General features: G+C 41.3%; 1 protein-coding gene across 2 annotated transcripts in view; it reads left to right on the top strand.

Moving 5' to 3' along the window:
* The window catches only part of FAM81A (family with sequence similarity 81 member A), a 76,103-nt gene extending 54,500 nt beyond the window's left edge, over window positions 1-21,603 (top strand). For both annotated transcript variants that reach the window (XM_058737550.1, XM_058737551.1), the window contains exons 5-9: window positions 5,135-5,264; window positions 6,756-6,862; window positions 13,819-13,954; window positions 15,539-15,734; window positions 19,252-21,603. In XM_058737550.1, coding sequence (XP_058593533.1) covers window positions 5,135-5,264; window positions 6,756-6,862; window positions 13,819-13,954; window positions 15,539-15,734; window positions 19,252-19,376 — 694 coding nt within the window. In that variant the 3' untranslated portion in view covers window positions 19,377-21,603. The remainder of the gene's footprint in view (window positions 1-5,134; window positions 5,265-6,755; window positions 6,863-13,818; window positions 13,955-15,538; window positions 15,735-19,251) is intronic.
* Window positions 21,604-22,026: the final 423 nt, after the last annotated feature.

The raw sequence follows: 22,026 nt of genomic DNA, 5'->3' as shown, positions 1-22,026 counted from the left end.
CCTCCCAAGAAATGATTTTTAAAAGACTGGAATAGGGGCGCCTGGGTGGCGCAGTCGGTTAAGCGTCCGACTTCAGCCAGGTCACGATCTCGCAGTCCGTGGGTTCGAGCCCCGCGTCAGGCTCTGGGCCGATGGCTCGGAGCCTGGAGCCTGTTTCCGATTCTGTGTCTCCCTCTCTCTCTGCCCCTCCCCCGTTCATGCTCTGTCTCTCTCTGTCCCAAAAATAAATAAAAAACGTTGAAAAAAAAAAAAAATAAAAGACTGGAATAATTGATCTGGTAGCTTACTTTCTTCAGAGTCGACAATAACTTAAATTTACCAATAATTTTCTCAGTTTGCTCACCATTGTTTCTTGCATCCCACTCCTTCCTGTGGGTGCTCTTTTTTTTTTTTTAAAGATTTTATTTTATTTTTTAATGTTTATTTATTTTTGAGGAAGAGGGAGAACATATGCACAAAGGAGGCAGAGAAAGAATGGGAGACACAGAATCTGAAGCAGGCTGTAGGCTCTGAGCTGTCAGCACAGAGCCCAACGTGGGGCTTGAACTCACAAACTGAGATCATGACCTGAGCCAAAGTCAGACACTTAACCAACTAAGCCACCCAGGCACCCCTAAAGATTTTATTTTTAAGTAATCTCTACACCCATCGTGAGGCTCAAACTTACAAGATCAAGTGTCACGGTCTCTACTGGCTGACCCAGCCAGATGTCCCTGGGTGCTCTTTTCTTTTTGCTGAAGTACATGATTTAGTGACTCTTTCAGTATGGGTTTGTGGTCAATACATGTCTTTATCCTTGCATGTTTAAATCTGTGTCTGTCTTTATTTTGCCTTTATCCTGGGATGATAAGTTATTTTTCCTCACTCCTAAGATGTTTCTCCACCCTTCTGTCTCCTTGTTTTGGGGACTTCTCAATTCCTCTTTCACTGATGTTGGCATCTCTTTATTTGTCCTCCTTGTCTCTTACCTGTTTTTTCATGTTTCGCATCACTGTCTTTGCTTCCTTCTGTGTGAGCTCCTTGCTACTGTCTTCAAACTAACTGACCATCTTCAGTCAGGTCCAGTCTAGAATTTATCAGGTCTGTGAAGACACTGTGTAGTTTACTTCCAGGATTTTCCATTTTTCTCTCATCCACTTGTTCTTCTTTTCCCTCTGCCTGTTTTTGTTTAATAATTCAGAGTTCTTGTTATAGATATTAATCTGTCTTCGATTTTTTTCAGTATCTTAAACATATTTATTTAAAAACTCATTTGGTCCAAGTTTTAAAAAATGTTTATTTATTTTTGAGAAAGAGGGTGGGGTGGGGCAGAGAGAGGGGAACAGAGGATCCGAAGCAGGCTCTGCGCTGACAGCAGAGAACATGAGACAGGGCTCGAACTCATGAACTGTGAGATCATGACCGGAGCTGAAGTCAACTGCTTAACCCGCTGAGCCACCCAGGTGCCCCTCATCCAGGTTTTTGTTTGGTTTTTTTTTTTGGTTTGTTTGTTTTTTGAGCTTTCCATAGCTGGTAGGGCCCCACTCAGACCTCTGGTTTCAGTTACCCTGGTTCCTGTGTTGTGTCACAAGTGTGCTCCTGTGTGCTTCCTGAGTGGAGCCGGTTCTTGCCCCTCTTGCCGCGTGGGAACTAAAGCTTCTTCTCGCTTCTGCTGGTTTTCAGATATAGAGTCCTTCAAGCTTCCAGCACCGGCCGTAGCAAAATATACGCTTTGCTCCATCTCCTGCACCATCTGTCTGCTTTCTACTTTCCCCCATACTTTTTTTTCCCTCCCATTATTTTTTGTCCTTGTGGATTTATACCTTTTTAAAATTCATCTGGAGTCATCTTGATAGGTTTTCAGGAGGGAGCCAAAATAAGGGCACGTGTTCAGTCCACCATGTGTAACCGACAGACCAGGTAGTAGTTTTAATTAGCAACATTTTCATGCAAAATGATTAGTAAATCAGTTAAATCTTATTGCTTATTAGAAAGCCTACAAAGCACTGGCATGCTCTTTAATCTTTATTCATGGCTTATATACTCTAGATCAATATTTTGTTTTTTTAAGCTTGTTGCAAATATTTTGTATGACTTAGTCAGTGAGATTCTTTTCAGTGTCTGAGTCACTTAGGGAACAATTTATAATGCTCGTTGAGGCCTAAATGCAGATCTACATCTTAAAGAATTCATTTCCGGTGCTTTTAGGAAGATTGCAGACCGCTGATTTACTGAAACTGGGACCTGTCACTGGCTCCGTCTTCAGTCTATGTATTTATAATGACTTGTTCAGCAAGTTCCCAATCTTCTGAGCTGATTTGTCTGATTTGAGGGATAATGAACAAGAACAAAATGTCAGATAAAATCTCCACCAATGACAGAAGAAAATATACATGTAAGCTGAATAGGATTTTTATAGTGGTGGCATAAGAATCTGTTTTTAAATTTCTGGATTGTATGGTATGTGTACTGAAGAAAAAAGTTCCCACTATGTCTTCATTTTGTATAATTAGTATGTGACACATAGTGGCCATTCTACAAATACTTATTGACTGAAAGAGTAAATTATGGAGTGGGGTTCCCAGTGTCGCCTCTCTGCTTCTGCTACCTATTGCCTTGAACCTGACCTAACTTTCATGACAGTAACTCTAACCCACATTTCTCTAGCTCTGGATTCCTTGTAGTCCAGCCTCATTTCTGCTTCATGGGGACCCCAGAGAAAGATGGTAGGATAGTGCATATTCCATAAAATTGGAACCCATTCTTTGTACATGGCCGTTGATGAAAATATTTTCCTTGTGTAATTATTTTTCTGATCAGAAAAATTATACATACTTATTGCGGGGAAGTTATACAATTTAGAAAAGAATGAAAAGTAAAATAAAAATCACACATGATCCAAAGATAGCTGGTTAATATTTTGCATGCTTCCTTGTAAAATTTTATATGGATATATGACTATATGCATCAAGGTTCGGTCAAGAAGACAGAAACCACTCTAAGTATTTTATTTTATTTTATTTTATTTTATTTTATTTTATTTTATTTTATTTTTCAACGTTTTTTATTTATTTTTGGGACAGAGAGAGACAGAGCATGAACGGGGGAGGGGCAGAGAGAGGGAGACACAGAATCGGAAACAGGCTCCAGGCTCCGAGCCATCAGCCCAGAGCCTGACGCGGGGCTCGAACTCACGGACCGCAAGATCGTGACCTGGCTGAAGTCGGATGCTTAACCGACTGCGCCACCCAGGCGCCCCACCACTCTAAGTATTTTAGCAGGAAGGTGTTTAATCCAGGACGTTAGAGCTTGCATAGCCTTTGGCAGATTTAAGCAAGCAAAGTGAAGGAAACTGCTGTTGGCTTTCAGGAAAGTGGGATGTGCAAGAATCACAGAAAGGAGCCATTGAAAACATCAGCTGCCTATAACATGGGAGTGAGTGATTTGCAGGAGTGTGCCTAGAAGTGGCTGTAAACCTCACGTGTGCAGTTTATCCCATGTCTGCCCATCCCTTCCAGGGGAACATAAGGGCTTCTCTTCCACCTCTCTGTATAAGTAATTTACAGTTATTTACAACCAGCTGCCAAGGTTGTTTGGGAAGTACAATTTTTGGGCCTCTGCTCCCTTGATACAGAGAACATTCACAAGGAGCACAAATGCTCTGTCAGTTTTGTTTCATTTTTTAATTTTTTTTAAATGTCTCTTTATTTTTGAGAGAGAGAGAGAGACAGAGCGTGAGCAGGGGAGGGGCAGAGAAAGAGGGAGACAGAGAATCTGAAGCAGGTTCTAGCCTCTGAGCTGTCAGCACAGAGCCTGACATGGGGCTCAAACTCACAAACCATGAGATCGTGACCTGAGCTGAAATCAGACGCCCAACCAACTGAGCCACTCAGGCACCCCAAAAATGCTGTGTCAGTTCTGAGCAATTCAAATATATGACTCTTTTCCTGTTGTCACCAATCCTCCAATATGTTTCTTCTGTGTCTCTCGCCATTAATCATGAACATCTGGCTATTTTTTATTCTAGGCAGATACATTGTTTGAACTTCTGCCAACTGTGGGGGTTTCCCTTCCTTAACACCCTTGAGATCCACTCCCTAGTGGGCTTTTAAGTGTCAGTAGTCTACTTCTGGAAGGTGTCGGCATATTGACACCTTTCGTAAACCAGGTCTGGCTTTGCCTCCGCTGGTCCACCTGGTCATCAGGAGCTCCTCAAGAGGCTGTATGTGTGAGTTAAAGGAAAGTTGGCAGAAGCAAGAGTATATGCCACAGGAGTGTGGGCTCATGCAGTGTACTTATGCCTTTGGGACCTATTTAAGCGTGATGTCTATGCTTTTCTTCCCCTTGAAGATGGAGCACTGCTCATATGCCTCCCTTTATGGCTTGGTGCTCAGGATGGACTGGCCAGATTGCTTGGTCACTTAATGTCCCGTGCTCAGGAACGAATTTGCCACCAGGGCCCAGCAGCAAGCCAATGGCTACTTTTCAGAGCGGGATGATTGGGTTGGAACGGGGCCGACTTAGTTTCGTATTCCTAGGGAGCTATTCTGTGAATTTCCTACTAGGGCTCAACAGAGGCTTCGCACACGGCTTCTCTGCCACAGATACTTTGAGCACCATTGGCACTGCCAAGCTATGAGGCCCAAGGGACTGAGCAGCCTACACTGCAGCTCAGACCCGCTGCACAGCCTTTTCGAGCTCTGGACCCCACTCAAAGCTGACTGTCTTGAGGCGATTTGGTAAAAGGTTAGGAGTAGTACTTTCAAATGTAGAAGGAATTGCCTTCACGATCCAAAGAAGGCCCAGAGAACTTAGAGGGGTGGAGGTGGCACTGAAGAGTGACAGACCCCGTCCGGCACACTGTATAGGCCTTCTGTAATTGGGCTCTTACTGCATGTACAGTTTTATACTCACGAGCATTGTAAAGCCTTTGCTCCTTTGATGGTGACATCCCTATTCTTATTAAGCAGCATCCTGTGGTTTAACTTAAAACCCATAACGAGGGCAGCTCTCTATATTCATTTGAACCTCTGTGTAAAAGAATGAGTCAAAGTGCAGTTTCTTTGAGTGGGGTTGTGTGTTTGAGTATGTCAAGGAGCTTCAGTGCTTGTTTTTAAACTTCACTCAGAGTTAGCTTTGTCGTTTGCCTGGACAGGTGTGACGCCAGCATAGCCAGACTCTCTGCAGAGCACAAAACGACTTATGAGGGGCTCCAGCACCTGAACAAAGAACAGCAAGCTGCCAAACTTATCTTGGAAACAAAAATCAAAGACGCAGAGGGGCAGGTATGGCCTACTTCAGGTAGCCTTTTAAAAGGAGGTAATTTGTTCTTAGCTAAGAATAACATGGTGATGAGAAACCAGCCGGGACGCCTAGCACATGCGTATCTTTTCCTCACTTCTTCTTTCCCCCTGTTTCAGTGCAGTGGCCCTTCACGGGTACGGCAACCAAAGCGCCAAATTTTTTGGTAGAGCCCTAATTTTAAAGGTTCTTTTCCCTCATTTCTAAAACAATTAGTATATTCCAGAAATTCTAAATTATGGCTCCAAAACTACTTCGTGCATAGGTAAATGATCAGGCATTCTGTTATATGCCATGTCCCCATTTTTGGTCCAGGAAATAGTTACTGTCCTGGGACTCATGTTACATGCTACCTCATCACATAGTCTTTGGTGGGAAAGGATTCAGACAAAGGTAGAGGTAGGCTGGCCGGTGAATTTTAGAGTACTCCACCTTGAAACACAGATCAATTTTATAAAGCATAACTTTTGGCATTTCACCATTTGCTTTTGGCCAAAGCTTCCCTTTGCCATCAAGGGGCCTGTCTTCTAGGGTCTGCCCCACAGTATCTGCCCTACTTGCTATTCTTCATGCAAAGAGGGACCATTCCAGTAGAAAGAGGCACCTGGTCAGTTTGCTGGAGTAAAAATACTTGTGTTCAAAATACATTCAATAAAAATCTAAATCTGCTTATGTGAAGGACACAGATATTCTAAAGCCACCAAAAAAACCCACAATAAAACAAGATTCCAATAGTTTTTTTTCGGAGAATGAGTAAGGACAGAATTACCACAACAGAAGATAAATGCTCAGTAGATACTAAGCTTCCTGGTGGCCGAGCCAAGTCGGATGCATATAGAAATCTATAGAAGGAGACATACTTCTTTTTGTTCTGGATCTAATAAATACTTGTCCCATGAATCTGTGAGTGAGGAATATCGAACACCGTAATTCCTGAAGAAACTAAAGACATTTCGTATAGGACGAGTTTCTATTGACTCTTAGTAGAAAGACCAGGGAAAGGGGCGGGTGGTGGGAACAAGGAGTAGGAGGGATGGAATTTACAAATTATATTTTCTGGTGACTTGACTTGATATGGAGGTAAATCTGGGACCTCAAAGGATTTTGCAAGTGATAAGAATTCCATTCTCTATGTCTAGCAGCCACATTAATGGTAGAAATCCCAAAGTAAACATAACTGTATTTTGTGCCAGCAGGTGGAAGTAGTGGTCCTGGGCAGAAACTAGGCTTGCTCATCAGAGAACTATAAAGTTAAGTACTCAGAGCGTCATGAATTTTGGCATCACTCCTGGTCTTGATTTCTGATGAGTGTGTATGATAGAAAATGGAAGTGGAAAGATGAGGTGAACTACTAAAAGAATATATTAAATTATATTGAATCTTAATGTCATCGACTAGAATATAGCTTACCAGATGTTATCTGAAACTACCTCTAAAGGTCATATGTGATATTACAAGCAAGGTTTCTTTCCCAGATTTCTCAGCTTTTGAACAGAGTGGACTTGTCGATATCAGAGCAAAGCACCAAACTGAAGATGTCCCACAGAGACAGTAACCACCAGCTGCAGCTTTTGGATACGAAGTAAGTAGTCAGCTTATAAACGTTTTTTTTGGTTCGAGTTCTTGATAACCCTATTCACCAGGACAGTTTTTTCCTTTTCATTTTTATTTATCACATAAAACAAACTGAAAACAATAATGGAAGTTAAGAGGAAAAGTTTCCTTGTAGCATGTTGCCACTTTACATTCCTTCTTATGGCTTTTAGTAGTTGGATAATTATCTATTCATCCAGTAGATATATAGTGAGCACTGGCCTAGTTGCTAAGGATCCAGAAATAAAGAAAAACAGACTCTGTTCCTGTCCTTGTGGAGTTTATAGTCTAAGGAGTTGATGAGCATTAATCAAATAGTGACTTGAGTGAGTGTATGCCTTATTATTACTAATGGTTGCAATTGCTTTGAAGAAAAGGTGCATGGTTGTGGTAGGCTGAATGATGGTCCCCCAAAGATCACCATGGCCCAAGCCCTGTGAATATGTTACCTTATATGGTAAAAAGGGACTTTGCAGATGTGATTAAGGATTTTAAGATGGGTAGGTTACCTTGGATTACCTCGTAGACCCCATGTAATCCCTAGAGTGTCTGTAAGAGGGAGACAGGAGGGTCAGAGTCATGAGAGAAGGTCACGTGATAATGGAAAAAGAGACTGGAGACTCAGAGATGCACTCTAAGGATGAGGAAGGGGCCACAGACCATGAAATACAGGTGGCCACTAGAAGCTGAAAGAGGCAAAGCAATGATTCTCCTCTGAGAGCTTCCGGAAGGAACCACTTCTGCTCACACTTCAATTTTAGCGCAGTGAAACTGATTTTAGACCTCTGACCTCCAGAACTATGAAAGAATAAACGTGTTGTTTTAAGCCATCAAGTCTGTGGCAATTTGTCACCACAGCCACAGGAAGCTAATACAACGAATGGTGCTATGAGGCCTGGTTGTGGGGCCTCCTTCCTGAGGAGGTGATGTTTGAAGTAAGAGCTGAAGAAGAAATGGGATTCACTAGGTGAAGAGTGAGGTAAGAACGTATGGGATGGAGGAGTGTGGCATACAAGAAGCTGCAAGATGGCGAGGGTGGCTGGAAGAGAGATGGAGGGGAAGTGAGGCCTGGGGAGGAGGCAAGCCGGCAGCAGGGCCTTGTAGACCATACGCGGGGTTGTTGTCTCTGGCTGTAGTGCAGTGAGGACAGCCACTGAAGGGCTTGAGGCAGATGGGGTGATATAATAAGATTTATAGTTATTTTTAAATGGCCTTGGTGGCAATCAGAAAACAGTGGGGCACCACGGTAGCTCAGTTGGTTGAGTGTTGGACGTTGGCTCAGGTCACGATCGTGAGGTTCAGGAGTTCGAGCCTCACATTGGGCTTTTTGCTGTCAGCGCAGAGCCGGCTTCTGATCCTCTGTCCCTCTGTCTCTCTGCCCGTCCCTTGCTCATGTGTTCCTTCCCCCCCCAAAATAACTAAAAACATTAAAAAAAGAAAGTGAATCAAAAGGGACCAAAGCGTGGGGTGCCTGGGTGGCTCAGTTGGTTAAGCGTCCGACTTCAGCTCAGATCATGATCTAGCGCTCAGTGAGCTTAAGCCCTGTGTCGGGCTCTGTGTGGACAGCTCAGAGCCTGGAGCCTGTTTCAGATTCTGTGTCTCCAGAGACTCTCTCTCTGCCCCTCCCCTACTCACACTGTGTCTCTCTCTCTCTCAAAAATAAATAAAGATTAAAAATTTTTTTAAAAGTGGGGGGCAAAGCAGAGATGGGAACATCATCAGGTGGGGGCATTGCTGCAGTAGTGTAGGTGGGAGAGGTGTGCACTAGGGTGATTGTAAACTATCTAGTCAGCACCCTATGATGTGTTATACTTTCCCATTTTGTTATAGTAACACTTTGAACTGGACTTGCCCACAGTGAAACTCATCATCTGCCCTTCTACTCAGTCACAAAACCATACATCTTCTCCCATCATGAATGTTCATGAGCTTGGCATTTTCCTGCCTAAGCAGAGCCAGTCATCACTATATATGTTTGTGTGTGTGTGTGTGTGTGTGTGTATTTGACTTAATATATTGTTTAACAATGATTTTAGTGTGGAACTTTGTTAGAGACTTGTGGAGATTTTAAATTAATCATTCTCCTGGTTCTTATATCTTATCATCACCATATTTAATGTTGTGTCAAGGTTGTTGCTGAGTTAACAGGAATTCTCTTATGACAAGCATGTTTCTTTTTTCACTAATTGTCTGTATTATATAATCGTTGAGTTATGTCACCACTTCTCATAGATCCTACACGCTTGCCAAGTACAGAAAAATCTCTTCAATCCTCTTCCTTCCATCACAGAGGAAAAAATAAACATGTTGGTATTTTTTCCTATGTAAATTACTTCGTTAGGAGATATTACTAGTCAGCAGACACGAACATCTTTATTTTCCTTCCTACAGTTTCAAGTCTAGAAGTCTAGACACAAACGCTCTTCACAGGGGAGAGGGGACAAAGCCTGGGGCAGAAGGTCAGATTGATTACCCAAAGGGAAAACCCTGGTTGGGTGAACTGGGGAAAATGCCCTTTCCACAAAGAGAGCCTAAGGAAACTCACCTGTCTAAATCTTGGCTCTGGGTAGAGGGATAGAAGATATTCCTTGAAAATTCAGGACCACAATATAGCCTTTATTTATTTTGCTTATTTATTTTCAGTAACCTCTATACCCAACATGGAGCTTGAACCCATGACCCTGAGATCTACCAACTGAACCAGCCATGTGCCCCCACAATACAGCCTTCATATAAATTTAGAGCTAGAATTTACATTACCCAAGCAGCTTGAAGAAAACCACAGTGGAGAGTTTAATCTTAGAATGATCCTGTTTTGGTGGTGGCTTAAGAAGCTGGAAGAAACAGATGTAAATACCCAGTCCTGAAGGCTTCCCAGATCTTCCCAGAACAGATCAAGTTCTAAGGAGCATGAATGTATAATCAAAAATTGTAAAAGAATACAAACAAAAAAGTCACACATGTGGTAGAGTCAGGAGAAACAGAGAAAAGAGGAATTTGATGTCCAAATACTGCATATATAGGAATTATTGGATAAAATAAGTATACACGTACGTACATACATTTGTATGTGATGTACATGTATGTGTGAGTATACACACACACACACACACACACACACACATGCACACACATTTTGAAAGTATGACTGAGGAATGAGAGATTATTAAAAATGATCAGTCAGAATTGAAAACAACGAAATAGAACTTCTAGAAAATATAATAATCAAAAATAAAAGCTGTAACCTGTAGCCCTACCTGACTGGGGAGCCTGCATAGTGACCCCAGGTGACCTTGGAGCCCCCCTACATTACCTGGCTGTGGAGCCCAGCTTACAGCCTTGCTTAGTAAGTGGAGCCCAGACTGCTCCCACTTATTTGTTGAACACTGCCTGTAGCCTTGCCCAAGCAGAGAACCCAGCCAGTAACCCCTCCCCCAAACAGAAGCCCAGACAATGATTCCGCCTGATCTCAAAACCCAGCCACCAGCTTCACCCAACTGTGAGGTATAGCAGCTGGCGCCACCTGACCAGGAAGCCTGGCCAGGAACCTCACTCAACAGTGTGGCACAACCAGCAGCTTGCCCAGTCCTGGAGCAAGCCTGAGGCCCTGTCTGATGATGAAGCCAGCTGAACTTGGAGGCTAGCCAGTAGTAACACTTGGCTGGGAAGCATAGCTTGGGGGTCTCACTTTATTGGGTGCAATTGTGGAGCCCAGCCTGCAGCCCTTAATCATGGAGTCCAAACAGCAGCGAACTGCCCAGCCAGCGAACACAGTCTGAGACCTCAGCCGGCCAGAGGTAATTGCCCAGTGCAGTTAGTGGCTCTGTTTGATCGTGTAGTCTAGCCTAGCAGCCCCACTTGGCCAGGGTGCCCAGCCAGCAGCCCTGCTTGAATGCAGAGCCCAGCTTGTAGGCCCATCTGACTGGGGAGCCCAGGCAGCTGTTCCTCCCATCCCCTGACCTCAGAGCATAGGCAGAAGCCCTGCCCAACTAGAAACCTAACAGACATGTACAGAACTTTCCATCCAACAGTAGCAGAATACAAATTTCTCTTAAGTGCAAACAGAGTATTCTCCAGGATAGATCATATGTTAGGTTACAAAACAAGTCTTAATAAATTAAAGAAGATCAAAATCATATCAAGTACCTTTTCTGACCACAATAGCATGAAACTAGAAATCAGTAATAGGAGGAAAATTGGAAAATTCACAAATATATGGAAATTAAACCACACATTCCTGAACAACAGATGGGCCAATGAAGATCAAAAGGGAAATTTAGAAAATCTTTAAATAAATGAAAATGGAAACACAAAGTATCAAAACTTATGGAATGCAGCCAAAGCAGTTTTATGAGGAAAGTTTACAATACTAAATGCCTACATTAAGAAAACAGAAGGATCTTGAATAAACAATCTAACTTTGTATCTCAAGGAATATGAGATACTCTTGAAATATATGAGGTATCTTGAAAGATATGTTCTTTCTTTTAGAAAAAGAAGAACAAACAAAGCATAAAGACAGCAGAAGGAAGGAAATAATAAAGATTGGACCAAAAATAAATAGAATCTAGAAAACAATAGAAAAACAACAACGGAAGGGGCATCTGGGTGGCACAGTAGGTTAAGTGTCTGTCTCTTGATTTCGGCTCAGGTCATGATCTCACAGTTTGTGAGTTCAAGCCCTGCATTGGGCTCTGCACTGATGGTGCAGAACCTGCTTGGGATTCTGTCTCCCTCTCTCTGCCCCTCCCTAGTTTGTGCGTGCTGTCTCTCTCAAAATAAATAAATAAACTTTTAAAAATGTTTAATAAAAAGAAAGAAAAATGATGGGAAAAATTAATGAAACTAATTGTTGGGGATTTTTTGAAAGATAAACCACATTGACAAAACTTTAGGTAGACTAACCAAGAAAAAAAAGAAAGAACACTCAAATAAATAAAATTATAAATGAAATAGGAGTCATTATAACTGGTACCACAGAAATACAAAGAATCATAAAAGATTATTATAAACCATTAAATGCCAACAAATTCAATAACCCCCACCCCAAACCCCATTCTCAAACCCCTCCAAAGATTAAAGAGGAGGGAACACTTCCAAAATCATTTTATGAATCCAGCATCACCCAGATACCAAAGACAGGCCAACATCCCTGATAAACATAGATGTAAAAATTCTTTAACAAAATGGTAGCAAACCAAATGCAACAGCAAGTTTAAAGGATCATACACCATGAGGGAATGGGATTTATCCCTGGGATGCAGGGATGGTTCAATATATGTAAATTAACAAATGTGATACACCACATTAACAGAATGAAGGATAAAAAAATCATATGATTATCTCAGTATGGAAAAAAGCATTTGACAAAATTTGATACTTTTTTCTTGATACGGACTCAACAAATTGGGTATAAAATGTATCTCAACATAATAAAAGTCATATATGACAAACCCACAGCTAACATCTACTCAGCAGTAAAAAGCTGAAAGTTTCTCCTCTAAAATCAGGAACAAGGTGGGGGTGTTTACTCTCGCCACTTCTATTCAACACAGTGTTGGAGGTCCTGGCCAGGGCACTTAGGCAAGAAAAAGGAATAAAAGCACTCCAAATCAGAAAAAAAGAAGTAAATCTATTCCTCTTTGCAGATGGTATGATCTTATATGGAGAAACTCTAAAGACTACATCAGAATACTGCTAGAATAAGTGAATGCATTAAGCTGCAGCCTCTGTGGTCAGTCTTCCTGGTCAGGCAGGGCTGTAGGCTGAGCTCCACAGCTGGGAGGGGCTGCTGGCTTGCGTTTCCTGCCCAGGAAGCTTTTTTAATAGTGGCAAGACCCGGGCAGTTGTGATCCATTGCCCGACCTGGTCATATGGCCATACCTAGCTGCGAGAGAGGCTGGGAAATGTAGTCTCTGGCCAGGCAGCCATGTACCCAGTTCACATTTGAGGATTTCTTTCTTTCTTTTTTTTTTAAATAATTTTTTATTATTTTATTTTATTTTATTTGAGAGAGAGAATGAGCAGGGGAGAGGGACAGTGGGGATGGGGGAGGACAGGGAAAGAGAGAGAGAGAGAGAGAGAGAGAGAGAGAGAGGATGAACGTCAAGCAGGCTCCATGCTCAGCACAGAGCATGACATGGGGCTTGATACCACGACTCCGGGATCATGACTTGAGCTGAAATCAAGAGCCAAATGCTCAACTGATTGAGCCACCCAGGTGCGCCTCTTTGAGGATTTCTTAATAGGAAAGAAGAGGAAAACATGTAGCAGATAATTTAGGGTCTTCTACCACAGTGTCCATTTTATTACTATTATTTAAGTCATATGTTCTCTTCTGCTTTTATTCTATTTCATAATAAAACTAATACAAAAGTAATGAGATAGCAAGTGTGGAGTGAATTTTAATGTATTTGGAAAGGACAAGGACTGGAGGAATGGAGGTTAGGGTTTTTTTCTGTCGGTTTTCTTTTAGGAAATATCTGTATCCGGCAAGAGCAATTTGGAGAACATTTGAGAGAAGGGGCGCCAGGCTCCAGTCCTGGGAGATAACAGGGAGAGGGAGGAAGAGCCCAGGAAAAGAGAGGAGACTGGAAGGGTGCCAACATACTGTGTCCTCTGAGCCAGGAGCACTGGGGGCCTTCTGAAGGCAAAGATGAGCACCGGGCGTGGCTGTGTGTCACTGTGTGACACCTCAACACCCACACCATCCGCCCTACACCAGTAGGAAGTGTTAGCAGGTGCTTATCTGTTGTGTCATCCTTCCTGGCACCCCATCCCCAATTTAGTGCTAAGGACAATTCTAAGGGAAGGTAAGCTTGTAATTCCGAGGGAGCCGAGGTTAATGCTGACATATTTGTGAGAAATTTGATAGCCAGAGACTGAGGTTATATGATGTAATTCAAAAATTTTTTTACATCTAACTTACTAACTTTCTTATTTTAGATTTAAAGGTACGATTGAGGAGCTCAGTAATGAGATTTTATCTGCACGGAATTGGTTGCAACAGGAACAAGAACGAATAGAAAAAGAACTTTTACAGAAAATCGATCAGCTTTCCTTGGTTGTTAAGGAAAACAGTGTAGGTATTGGTGTTTAGCACAATATAGTGAAGTTATTCAGTGGGGGCCTGCAATGTTTATGAATAATCCCTTGCAACTTAGTATTGACTTACGTAGCACCACATTAAGTTGTTCAGTTGTTTATCGCCTTAGAATCCTTTCTTTGTACTCCTTATAAAGAGAGCACTTGGACTTGTTTTGGTTAATAAAGGCTGAATAGAAAATTTTAGTACTTTCAGCTAAGATGAATTTAAGTCAAGGCCTTAGTGAACCAAATTGTCCACCTGCATTTCTAAATAAAACTAACAGCTACGAACTTCATCCTATTTGGTTTAATTTCGTCTTCTGGAAAACACGACATTGGCCAGGTTTCTCCCACTAGGCCCCGCCATCACACTACAACCACAGTATGCACACTCACGGTGCAACACGTCAACAAAATCTACTGTTTTCTTCTCCATTTTCCTTCTCTTTTTAGCCCATTCTCCCATAGAACTAAGGTTTGCAGAACTGCTCCATAAAACCATCAAGAAAGCCTTGCATGTAGAGTCTTCAAAGTCAGTAGGCTCTGAAACTGGTATTTGGCAGGCAAATCTTTTTGTGTTTTGGTCGTTTAGCCTGACCCTCTTCCTCTCCCTTCTCTTCTCTTGCACTGCTTCTTCCTATTGGACTTTGATGGAGCAGAAGCATCCAGTGCACTCTGCATCTCTGACTCTGCTGGCTCTCAGTGTTGATCTGCTGGATTGCAGACCACATTGTATAACATCAAGAGAGCTAGGTTCATGCAATAGCCGAGTGAAAGCTCAGTGTTTGTAGTCTTGGCCTCCAAGGCTCACCTGCAGATTCAGGTTCCCATAAAAACCAAGCACGCTAGAAAGTAAAGGAAAGACAATATTTAATATATCAAATACTTCTTTAAGTGTTCTCCCATATATTATCAGATCTACTGATTGATTTGCTTAATTTCATACTACTACATTTGTAGGCTTCTGTGTCTTTGGATCACTGTTTATTTTTACACATGGGTTGGTTAATAACTAATAGCAAACCTCAGGATAACGGTGGCTTTGATAGATGGCATCTTATTTCTCTTTCACATAAAAGATGTCTGGGTGTAGGGAGTGCAGTGCTGATGCGGTAGCTAATCAGTCCTCAGCAGCCTAGGATTCTTCTGGCTTACCTCTGCCAATTCTAGAGAGTGACCCTTGTTCTCATAGTTCAAGATGATGGCTAGTGCTCAAGCCATTACGTCTGAATTGCAGGAACAGAAGGAAAAAGGAAGGGGTGAGGCCATGTCTCAGCTGCCTTTTAGCTTTTCCTAGAAGCTGCCACATACATCTTGTTGGCCAGAACTTAATCTTATGGCCGCACTAAACTCAGGGGACTATATAAAATGTAGCCTTAATTCTGGGTGAGCTTACACCATGCTGAAAATTGGGGGTCTGTTAAGGAAACAGGGGAGAATGGATGTTTGAGTGAGCAACAAGCCACCCTTGCGATTCTGTTCCCTGCAGATTGTTGTTAAATGATACTAGGACTGATGCGAGTGCAGTACAGACTTTCCTTTTGGAGTAATCAGGTGCAATTCTTATCACGGATCTCAGGGAGCCAGTGAAAGGGACATGGAGAAGAAGCTGAGCCAGATGTCAGCCAGACTTGACAAAATAGAAGAGAGTCAGAAGAAGAATATGGAGGTGCAGAGAACAAAACAGGAAGAGGAGAAGGTTCATGGGCGCATCAGCAAGCTGGAGTTACAGATGAATGAGGACATGAAGGAAATGAAGGCAGAAGTTGACGCTGGTAGGCCAAAAAGAAAACAGCTCTCATGGTTTATTTTCACTATGATCTGAAAACCAGTTAATGCAACTACTGTGACCCCGGCTGGTGGTAATAACGGTAAAATGTCCTTAGGTGATTTTCTGAGTAGCTGTGCTGTAGGGAACTAAAATGTCGTGTCATTTCTAAGTACATGGAAAGCCACCATGATGGACAGGCAAACCAACCAAAATTGCTCAGCTTGCAAATGTGCATTTTCTTTTCTTTCTTTCTTTCTTTCTTTCTTTCTTTCTTTCTTTCTTTCTTTCTTTCTTTCTTTCTTCCTTCCTTCCTTCTTTCCTTCCTTCCTTCCTTCCTTCCTTCCTTCCTTCCTTCCTTCCTTCCTCTCTCTCTCTCTCTCTCTCTCTCTCTCTCTCTTTCTTTCTTTCTTTCTTTCTTTCTTTCTTTCTTTCTTTCTTTCTTTCTTTCTAACATTTATTCATTTTTGAGAGACACAGAGAGACGAGACAGAATGTGAGCAGGGGAGGGGCAGAGAGAGAGGGAGACACAGAATCTGAAGCAGGCTCCAGGCTCCGAGCTGTCAGCACGGAGCCTGACGCGCAGCTCAAACTCAAGGACCGTGAGATCATGACCTGACCTGAAGTCAGACACTTAACCAACTGAGCCACCCACGCGTCCCTTGTGTGCGTTTTCTTTAATGCCTTCTGAGGGCTCTTTTCTGTTTATAGCCACTGTCGGTGTGTCTCAGAAATAAACACATATCTTTGCGGCACTTCTGAAGGCTTCTTTTATTACTGCTGGCAGTATGCTACCACAGCAGTGAATGATTTTCTTCTGCTCACAAGTCAACAGGGCCCATTAATTCACACTTGTTCGGAAGAAACTGTTAAAGCTATATTCCACGTCTGAAGTATTATTGCATATAAAGGAAGGGCTAGACTTAGTTACTCTGTGAATTCAGGAATACAGACCTGGAACCAGTAAGTGAATTGGAAGTTACCTGAAGACAGATTTTAACTTAACACAGGGCAGAAATATCCTCAGGTAATGGGTTCTTTTTAAAAAAAGACACTGGTGGCTTGTGAGCCTGAGGGTTCTTTGCTGTTGAAAGTATTCAAGTGGAAGCTGGTTGGGTGTGGTTGGGAAAAAGAAGACAGTCTTACAATGTGATGAGGGGGACTACATTATTTCCCAGCTGCCTCCAATTCCATGATTCCATAATTTTCCCCTGCAGAATCGTTCTACTTTGGCTACATGGGAATAAAAGTAGTTAGTTATCCCAAGAATAGTTTTGTTGTTACCACCAGAAGTTTTATCATTTTTTTAAAGTAGAAATCACAAATAAATTTATGAATTCAAGAACTTGTGAAGATAACAATGAATTTTCTTTCTTTTGTCTTTGGGGCTATTAGAATATGGTATTTGAATATTTCATCAGTGATTTTTTTATGTTTATTTATTTATTTTAAGAGTGAGAGAAAGCATGAGTGCAGGAGGGGCAAAGAGAGAGGGAAAGAGGGAGAATCTCAAGCAGGCTCTGTGCTGTCAGCGCAGAGCCCGACATGGGGCTCAAACTCACGAACTGTGAGATCATGACCTGAGCCGAAACCAAGAGTCAGATGCTTAACCAGCTGAGCCACCCAGGCGCCCCTCATCAGTGTTTACCTTTGCATCATTCTCTGGGTGGGTTTGTTATTATATATTCAACATGCCACTGAGGTTGTTAAGATTTAGTAACTACTACTAAGAAAGGCATATGAGCTTTTTAAAAATAAAAATAATTTACTTTTTCTTATTCTAAAAACAATATGTTTCTTAATGGAAAATAAGAAAGTGCAAAATATTTTTTTAAATACTCATAACTTCTCTCACTCAGCTGTCATCTTTATATAAATCTTTCTATACATATGTGATATATATATGTGCTTTTTCAAATGGAAGCTCATGCTGATTTGTAACCTACTCTTTCATATGTTGTATCTTTCTAATAAGAACATTTTTAAAATAAGTAATATTTATTCCTTATATGACATTAATTGTAATATAGAGAAATGTTTTTGAGAAAATTCTAAATTTACTAATGAAAACAAGAGCTGTTAAACATTTATCTTAAAAACCCACATAAATATAGAATAATATGAAATGTGTTTTTGATGGAGAATTTTTTTCTTTTTTTTGCTTTTTCTTTTGAAATTATTTCAAATTTAGAAAAACAGTAAGAGTAACCCCAAAACTCTATATAACCAGTTGTTAACATTTTGGAAATTTGCTTAATCTTATTGTGTGATATGAGTGTGTGTGTGTGTGTGTGTGTGTATGTGTAAATATAATTTTTTTCCCTAAATAATTTGGCAGTAAGTTGCAGAAGTCATGATGCCTTTTTGCTCCTGTATTATTTCATTCTATATATCCTAAGAACAAGGACATTCTCTTAAATAACTATAATATAGTGTAATATGTTGTAGATTTTTTCAATATTCAGTTTTCAACTTTAACCATTGTTTCCTTTATAGAAGACCTTCCCTGGTCTAAGTTCTATTCCAGAATCATACAGCATAGTTAGTTATCATTTTTCTGTATTTACTGTCTTGAAGTGGATCAGTTTCTCAGTGATGTTGACATCATTAAAGAATACAGGCCAGTATTTTGTGGAATGTCAGTTTGAGTCTGTTTGCTTCCTCTTAATTAGATTCAGGTTGTGCATTTTATTATTTATTTATTTATTTATGTATGTATGTGCATTTTAAAAAATGTTTATTTTTTTATTTTGAGAGAGAGAGTGCATGTGCACATGCACACAAGTGGGAAAACGGCAGAGAGAGAGGGAGAGAATCCCAAGCTCAACCCCATGAACCATTAGATCATGACCTGAGCTGAAATCGGTAGTTGGATAGTTAACCATCTGAGCCACCAAGGTGCCCCTCAGGTTGTGCCTTTTGGACAGATGATGCCACAGAAGCGGTGTGTCCTTCACTTCTCAGGGAACCTTATCAGGGGTACCTGGTGTTGGTTTCTCCCGGCATTGGTGACATTAGCTTTGATCCCTTGGTTATAGTGGTATCTGCCAGATTTCTCCACTGTAATAGTTTCTTTCCCACTTTGTAATTAAAAAGTAACCTGTAAGGGGGCGCCTGGGTGGCTCGGTCGGTTAAGCGTCCGACTTCAGCTCAGGTCACGATCTCACGGTCCATGAGTTCGAGCCCCGCGTCGGGCTCTGGGCTGATGGCTCAGAGCCTGGAGCCTGTTTCTGATTCTGTGTCTCCCTCTCTCTCTGCCCCTCCCCCATTCATGCTCTGTCTCTCTCTGTCCCAAAAATAAATAAACGTTAAAAAAAAATTAAAAAAATAAAAATAAAAAAAAAAGTAACCTGTAGGGAGATGCTCCCAAGCTATGTAACTGTCTTGTTTCCTATCAAACGTTTACTTCATTAGTTTTAGCATCTGTTGATAGCTTTTGCCCAAATCAACTATTACTATATGTTGTAGAACTTGACACATTTTTTTTTAATATTAACTCTTGTGAAATTTACCTCTTCTTAAAGGGTTTACAGCCATCTATGAAAGTATAGGATCCCTCAGGCAAGTTCTTGAAGCCAAGATGAAGTTGGACAAGGACCAGCTGCAGAAGCAAATCCAACAGATGCAGAAGCCAGAAGGTCCCATGTGAAGCGGGCTGGGACAAGGACCTCAAACGTGGTTTTGCTCGTGGGGCTAGAGCTAGATACCTGTGTAGCCAGGCTGTCACTGCATTCGGGATTGTTCTATTCATGGCGTGCATGTGCCAAGAAATGTATTTTCATGGGTCTAAACGTTTACCTTGAGTCTCAAAAACACTTTTTTTAAAAGTATGAAATACAACTTTTACCACTTTATTCCACTTCTCTAAATTCAATGGAATATCCTCCCTGCCCCTGGATTTTGAAAGGCTTTTATCCCCTTCATTTTATGAATGAAAAGACTTAACTTTCCTTCAAAGCTTGATGCTTTAGCCAAGACTTTACTATTTTCAAAAATGTCATGGTGATTTTTTTTAAAATTAAGAAACTAATGAATTATCACAGGAATGTTTCTCCTTACCCTAAATTAAGAGAATGTCCTGGTAGATTAGAATTCAACCTTTTAGTCCATATTTGGATTTTATGATTGTTATCTGTGCATTTCTTATAAGGTTATCTTCTTGTAAATCTTCTGTCTTTTGTAGAGACAAGGGATTTAACATTTGGAAACCCCCTTCATCATTTACATGATGAAAAAAGCTTAAAAATTGATAACTGCCATATACATTGCAGATTAAAATGGAAACTTAAGACAATTATCTAGATAATGCAAGGCACAATATCTACAGTGACCACCTAATTAAGCCAGGTTTTAATATTGAAAACTTTTTTCAGTTATCCACAGCCTGTATAGTGATAGCCATATATTTAATAATGGAATGGTGGTTGATAGTCTGTTTATTGCACAATTAATCGTTTGTTAATCATAATAGGATGTGAGAATTTTTCAGGCTTTATGATCTCCTCTCTAAATGTTTCCAAAATTGGCACAAAGTGCTAAGGTTTATATACACTTATTGTAACTGTATTCTTGTGCCTTGGTTTTACCACGTCAATGCACTGTATCCTATAAAAGTTTTACAGACAAAATAGAAGGCATGATAATACATCAGAATTATGATGTAAAAATGGGATCCTATGTAATTTTTAAGTGTTCTGAAAATTTTATCACTGTTAAGACATTAGTCATTCAGTATTATTAATGGTATAGAAATTCATACTTTTATATGGACAGAGAATCAAATTGATATTGCATTTATAACACTGTCAAGAACCTTTCATTTTGAGCAGCTTTGTGGAGGATGGGTGTTTTATTTTCAATCTCCATATTTGACTAGTCATTGAAAATTGGTGCCAGTGAAGTTGTTGACCCGTGGATGTAAAACCTGATGGTGAGACACATACTGTCCTAAACTGTGAGGGTGCCCAGGAAAAGGAAGATCATTCTAGAAAATTAAAAAAAAAAAAATTTGTGTTTTGTTGTTTGCCAAGGACTCAGGAAAATTAAAGCATTTTCTATTTTTAGGATAACTCATAAATGAATTATATAACTGGCTATTACTGTTTACCCATATAAAATATGCTGCTACACTACACAGTATTTTACCTTCTTTGGCTTGACAAAAAAATGTTTTTTTAATTGGACCTGAGGAATCATCTAAGGAATGTGTCATCCAACACGTATTTCCTTATTTTGTCACAAATCTTTGCATCTCTCTCTATAGGAAGACTATTTCCACTTGACAATGAAAAAAAAAAAAGGTTAGTGCTCATTTTCAACCAGAAAGTGAATTTCTTTCTGCGATAGAATAACCATATTTAGTACAGTTTCCCCTGTTTACGCACAAGCCACAGCACAGAGAGTCACGTGTCCTCCAGTGTCTCTCTCCTCTGCGGTCTCTGAGGAGGAAGAGTCAGCACATGTGACACTTGGGAAGAGGGACGGGGGGGCCAGCAGGACTCGGGTTGTGGGGTGACGTGAGCAGGCGACGGTTGGATGTCCGCTGGAATTGCTTGGGTGCTCCTGATGCTGCCAAGCTCAGGCCATGAGCTCCAGCAGGGTCCCCCACCCTGGCCACATGTTGGAATCACCCGTGGAGTTCAAAAAGCTATTGATGCCTGGGCTGCCCCCCGAGACCAATTAAGCCAGAACCTCTGGGACGAGGGAGGCAGACATCAGTAAGGTGTCAAAGGCCCCCGGGTGATTCAAAGGCCGCTGAGGTTGTAAGCCACTGAACTACAGTGTGCTCTTATGACCAAAGTTTAAATGAGGATCAGCTTCCGTGTTCTTTCCTTTACCAGAAATTTGCAATAAAAAGAATAAAATTTCCAAATAAATGTGGTGTATGATTTTTAAACTTAAAAGTTTTTTTTAGAGTGAGGCAACCTACTGGGAACTGGAAAGTCACGGGGAGCTGCTCCGTCTGTGGGTCTTCAAGGCTGGAGTAATGCCAGCTGGCAGTTCCTACTGTGCATGTGTGCCTGTGCTGTGAACTTGGTGTGTGTTCACTCAGTTCATTATGGTGATGAGTTAAGGACTACTCACTTCCCCATTTTACAGATGAGAAAAATGGGTCACCTAAAGGTTGGGCAACTTGCCCCAAGTCCTGCAGCTGGTAAGTGGGATCCTCGATTTAAACCAGGCAGCCTCCTCCTTCCACTCTCTGGGCACCTATCAAGTATACCACTGTCCCATCTCTAAAGATACAGCCTTGCTTCCCACATAGCTGACTTGCCAGCCCACCGACAGCAGCCCCATCT

The sequence above is a fragment of the Neofelis nebulosa genome, chromosome 7 (genome assembly GCF_028018385.1).
Source record: "Neofelis nebulosa isolate mNeoNeb1 chromosome 7, mNeoNeb1.pri, whole genome shotgun sequence".
Lineage (NCBI taxonomy): Eukaryota > Metazoa > Chordata > Mammalia > Carnivora > Felidae > Neofelis > Neofelis nebulosa.
Note: the sequence above shows the minus strand (reverse complement) of the source record. Positions and strands in the feature narration are given on the sequence as shown.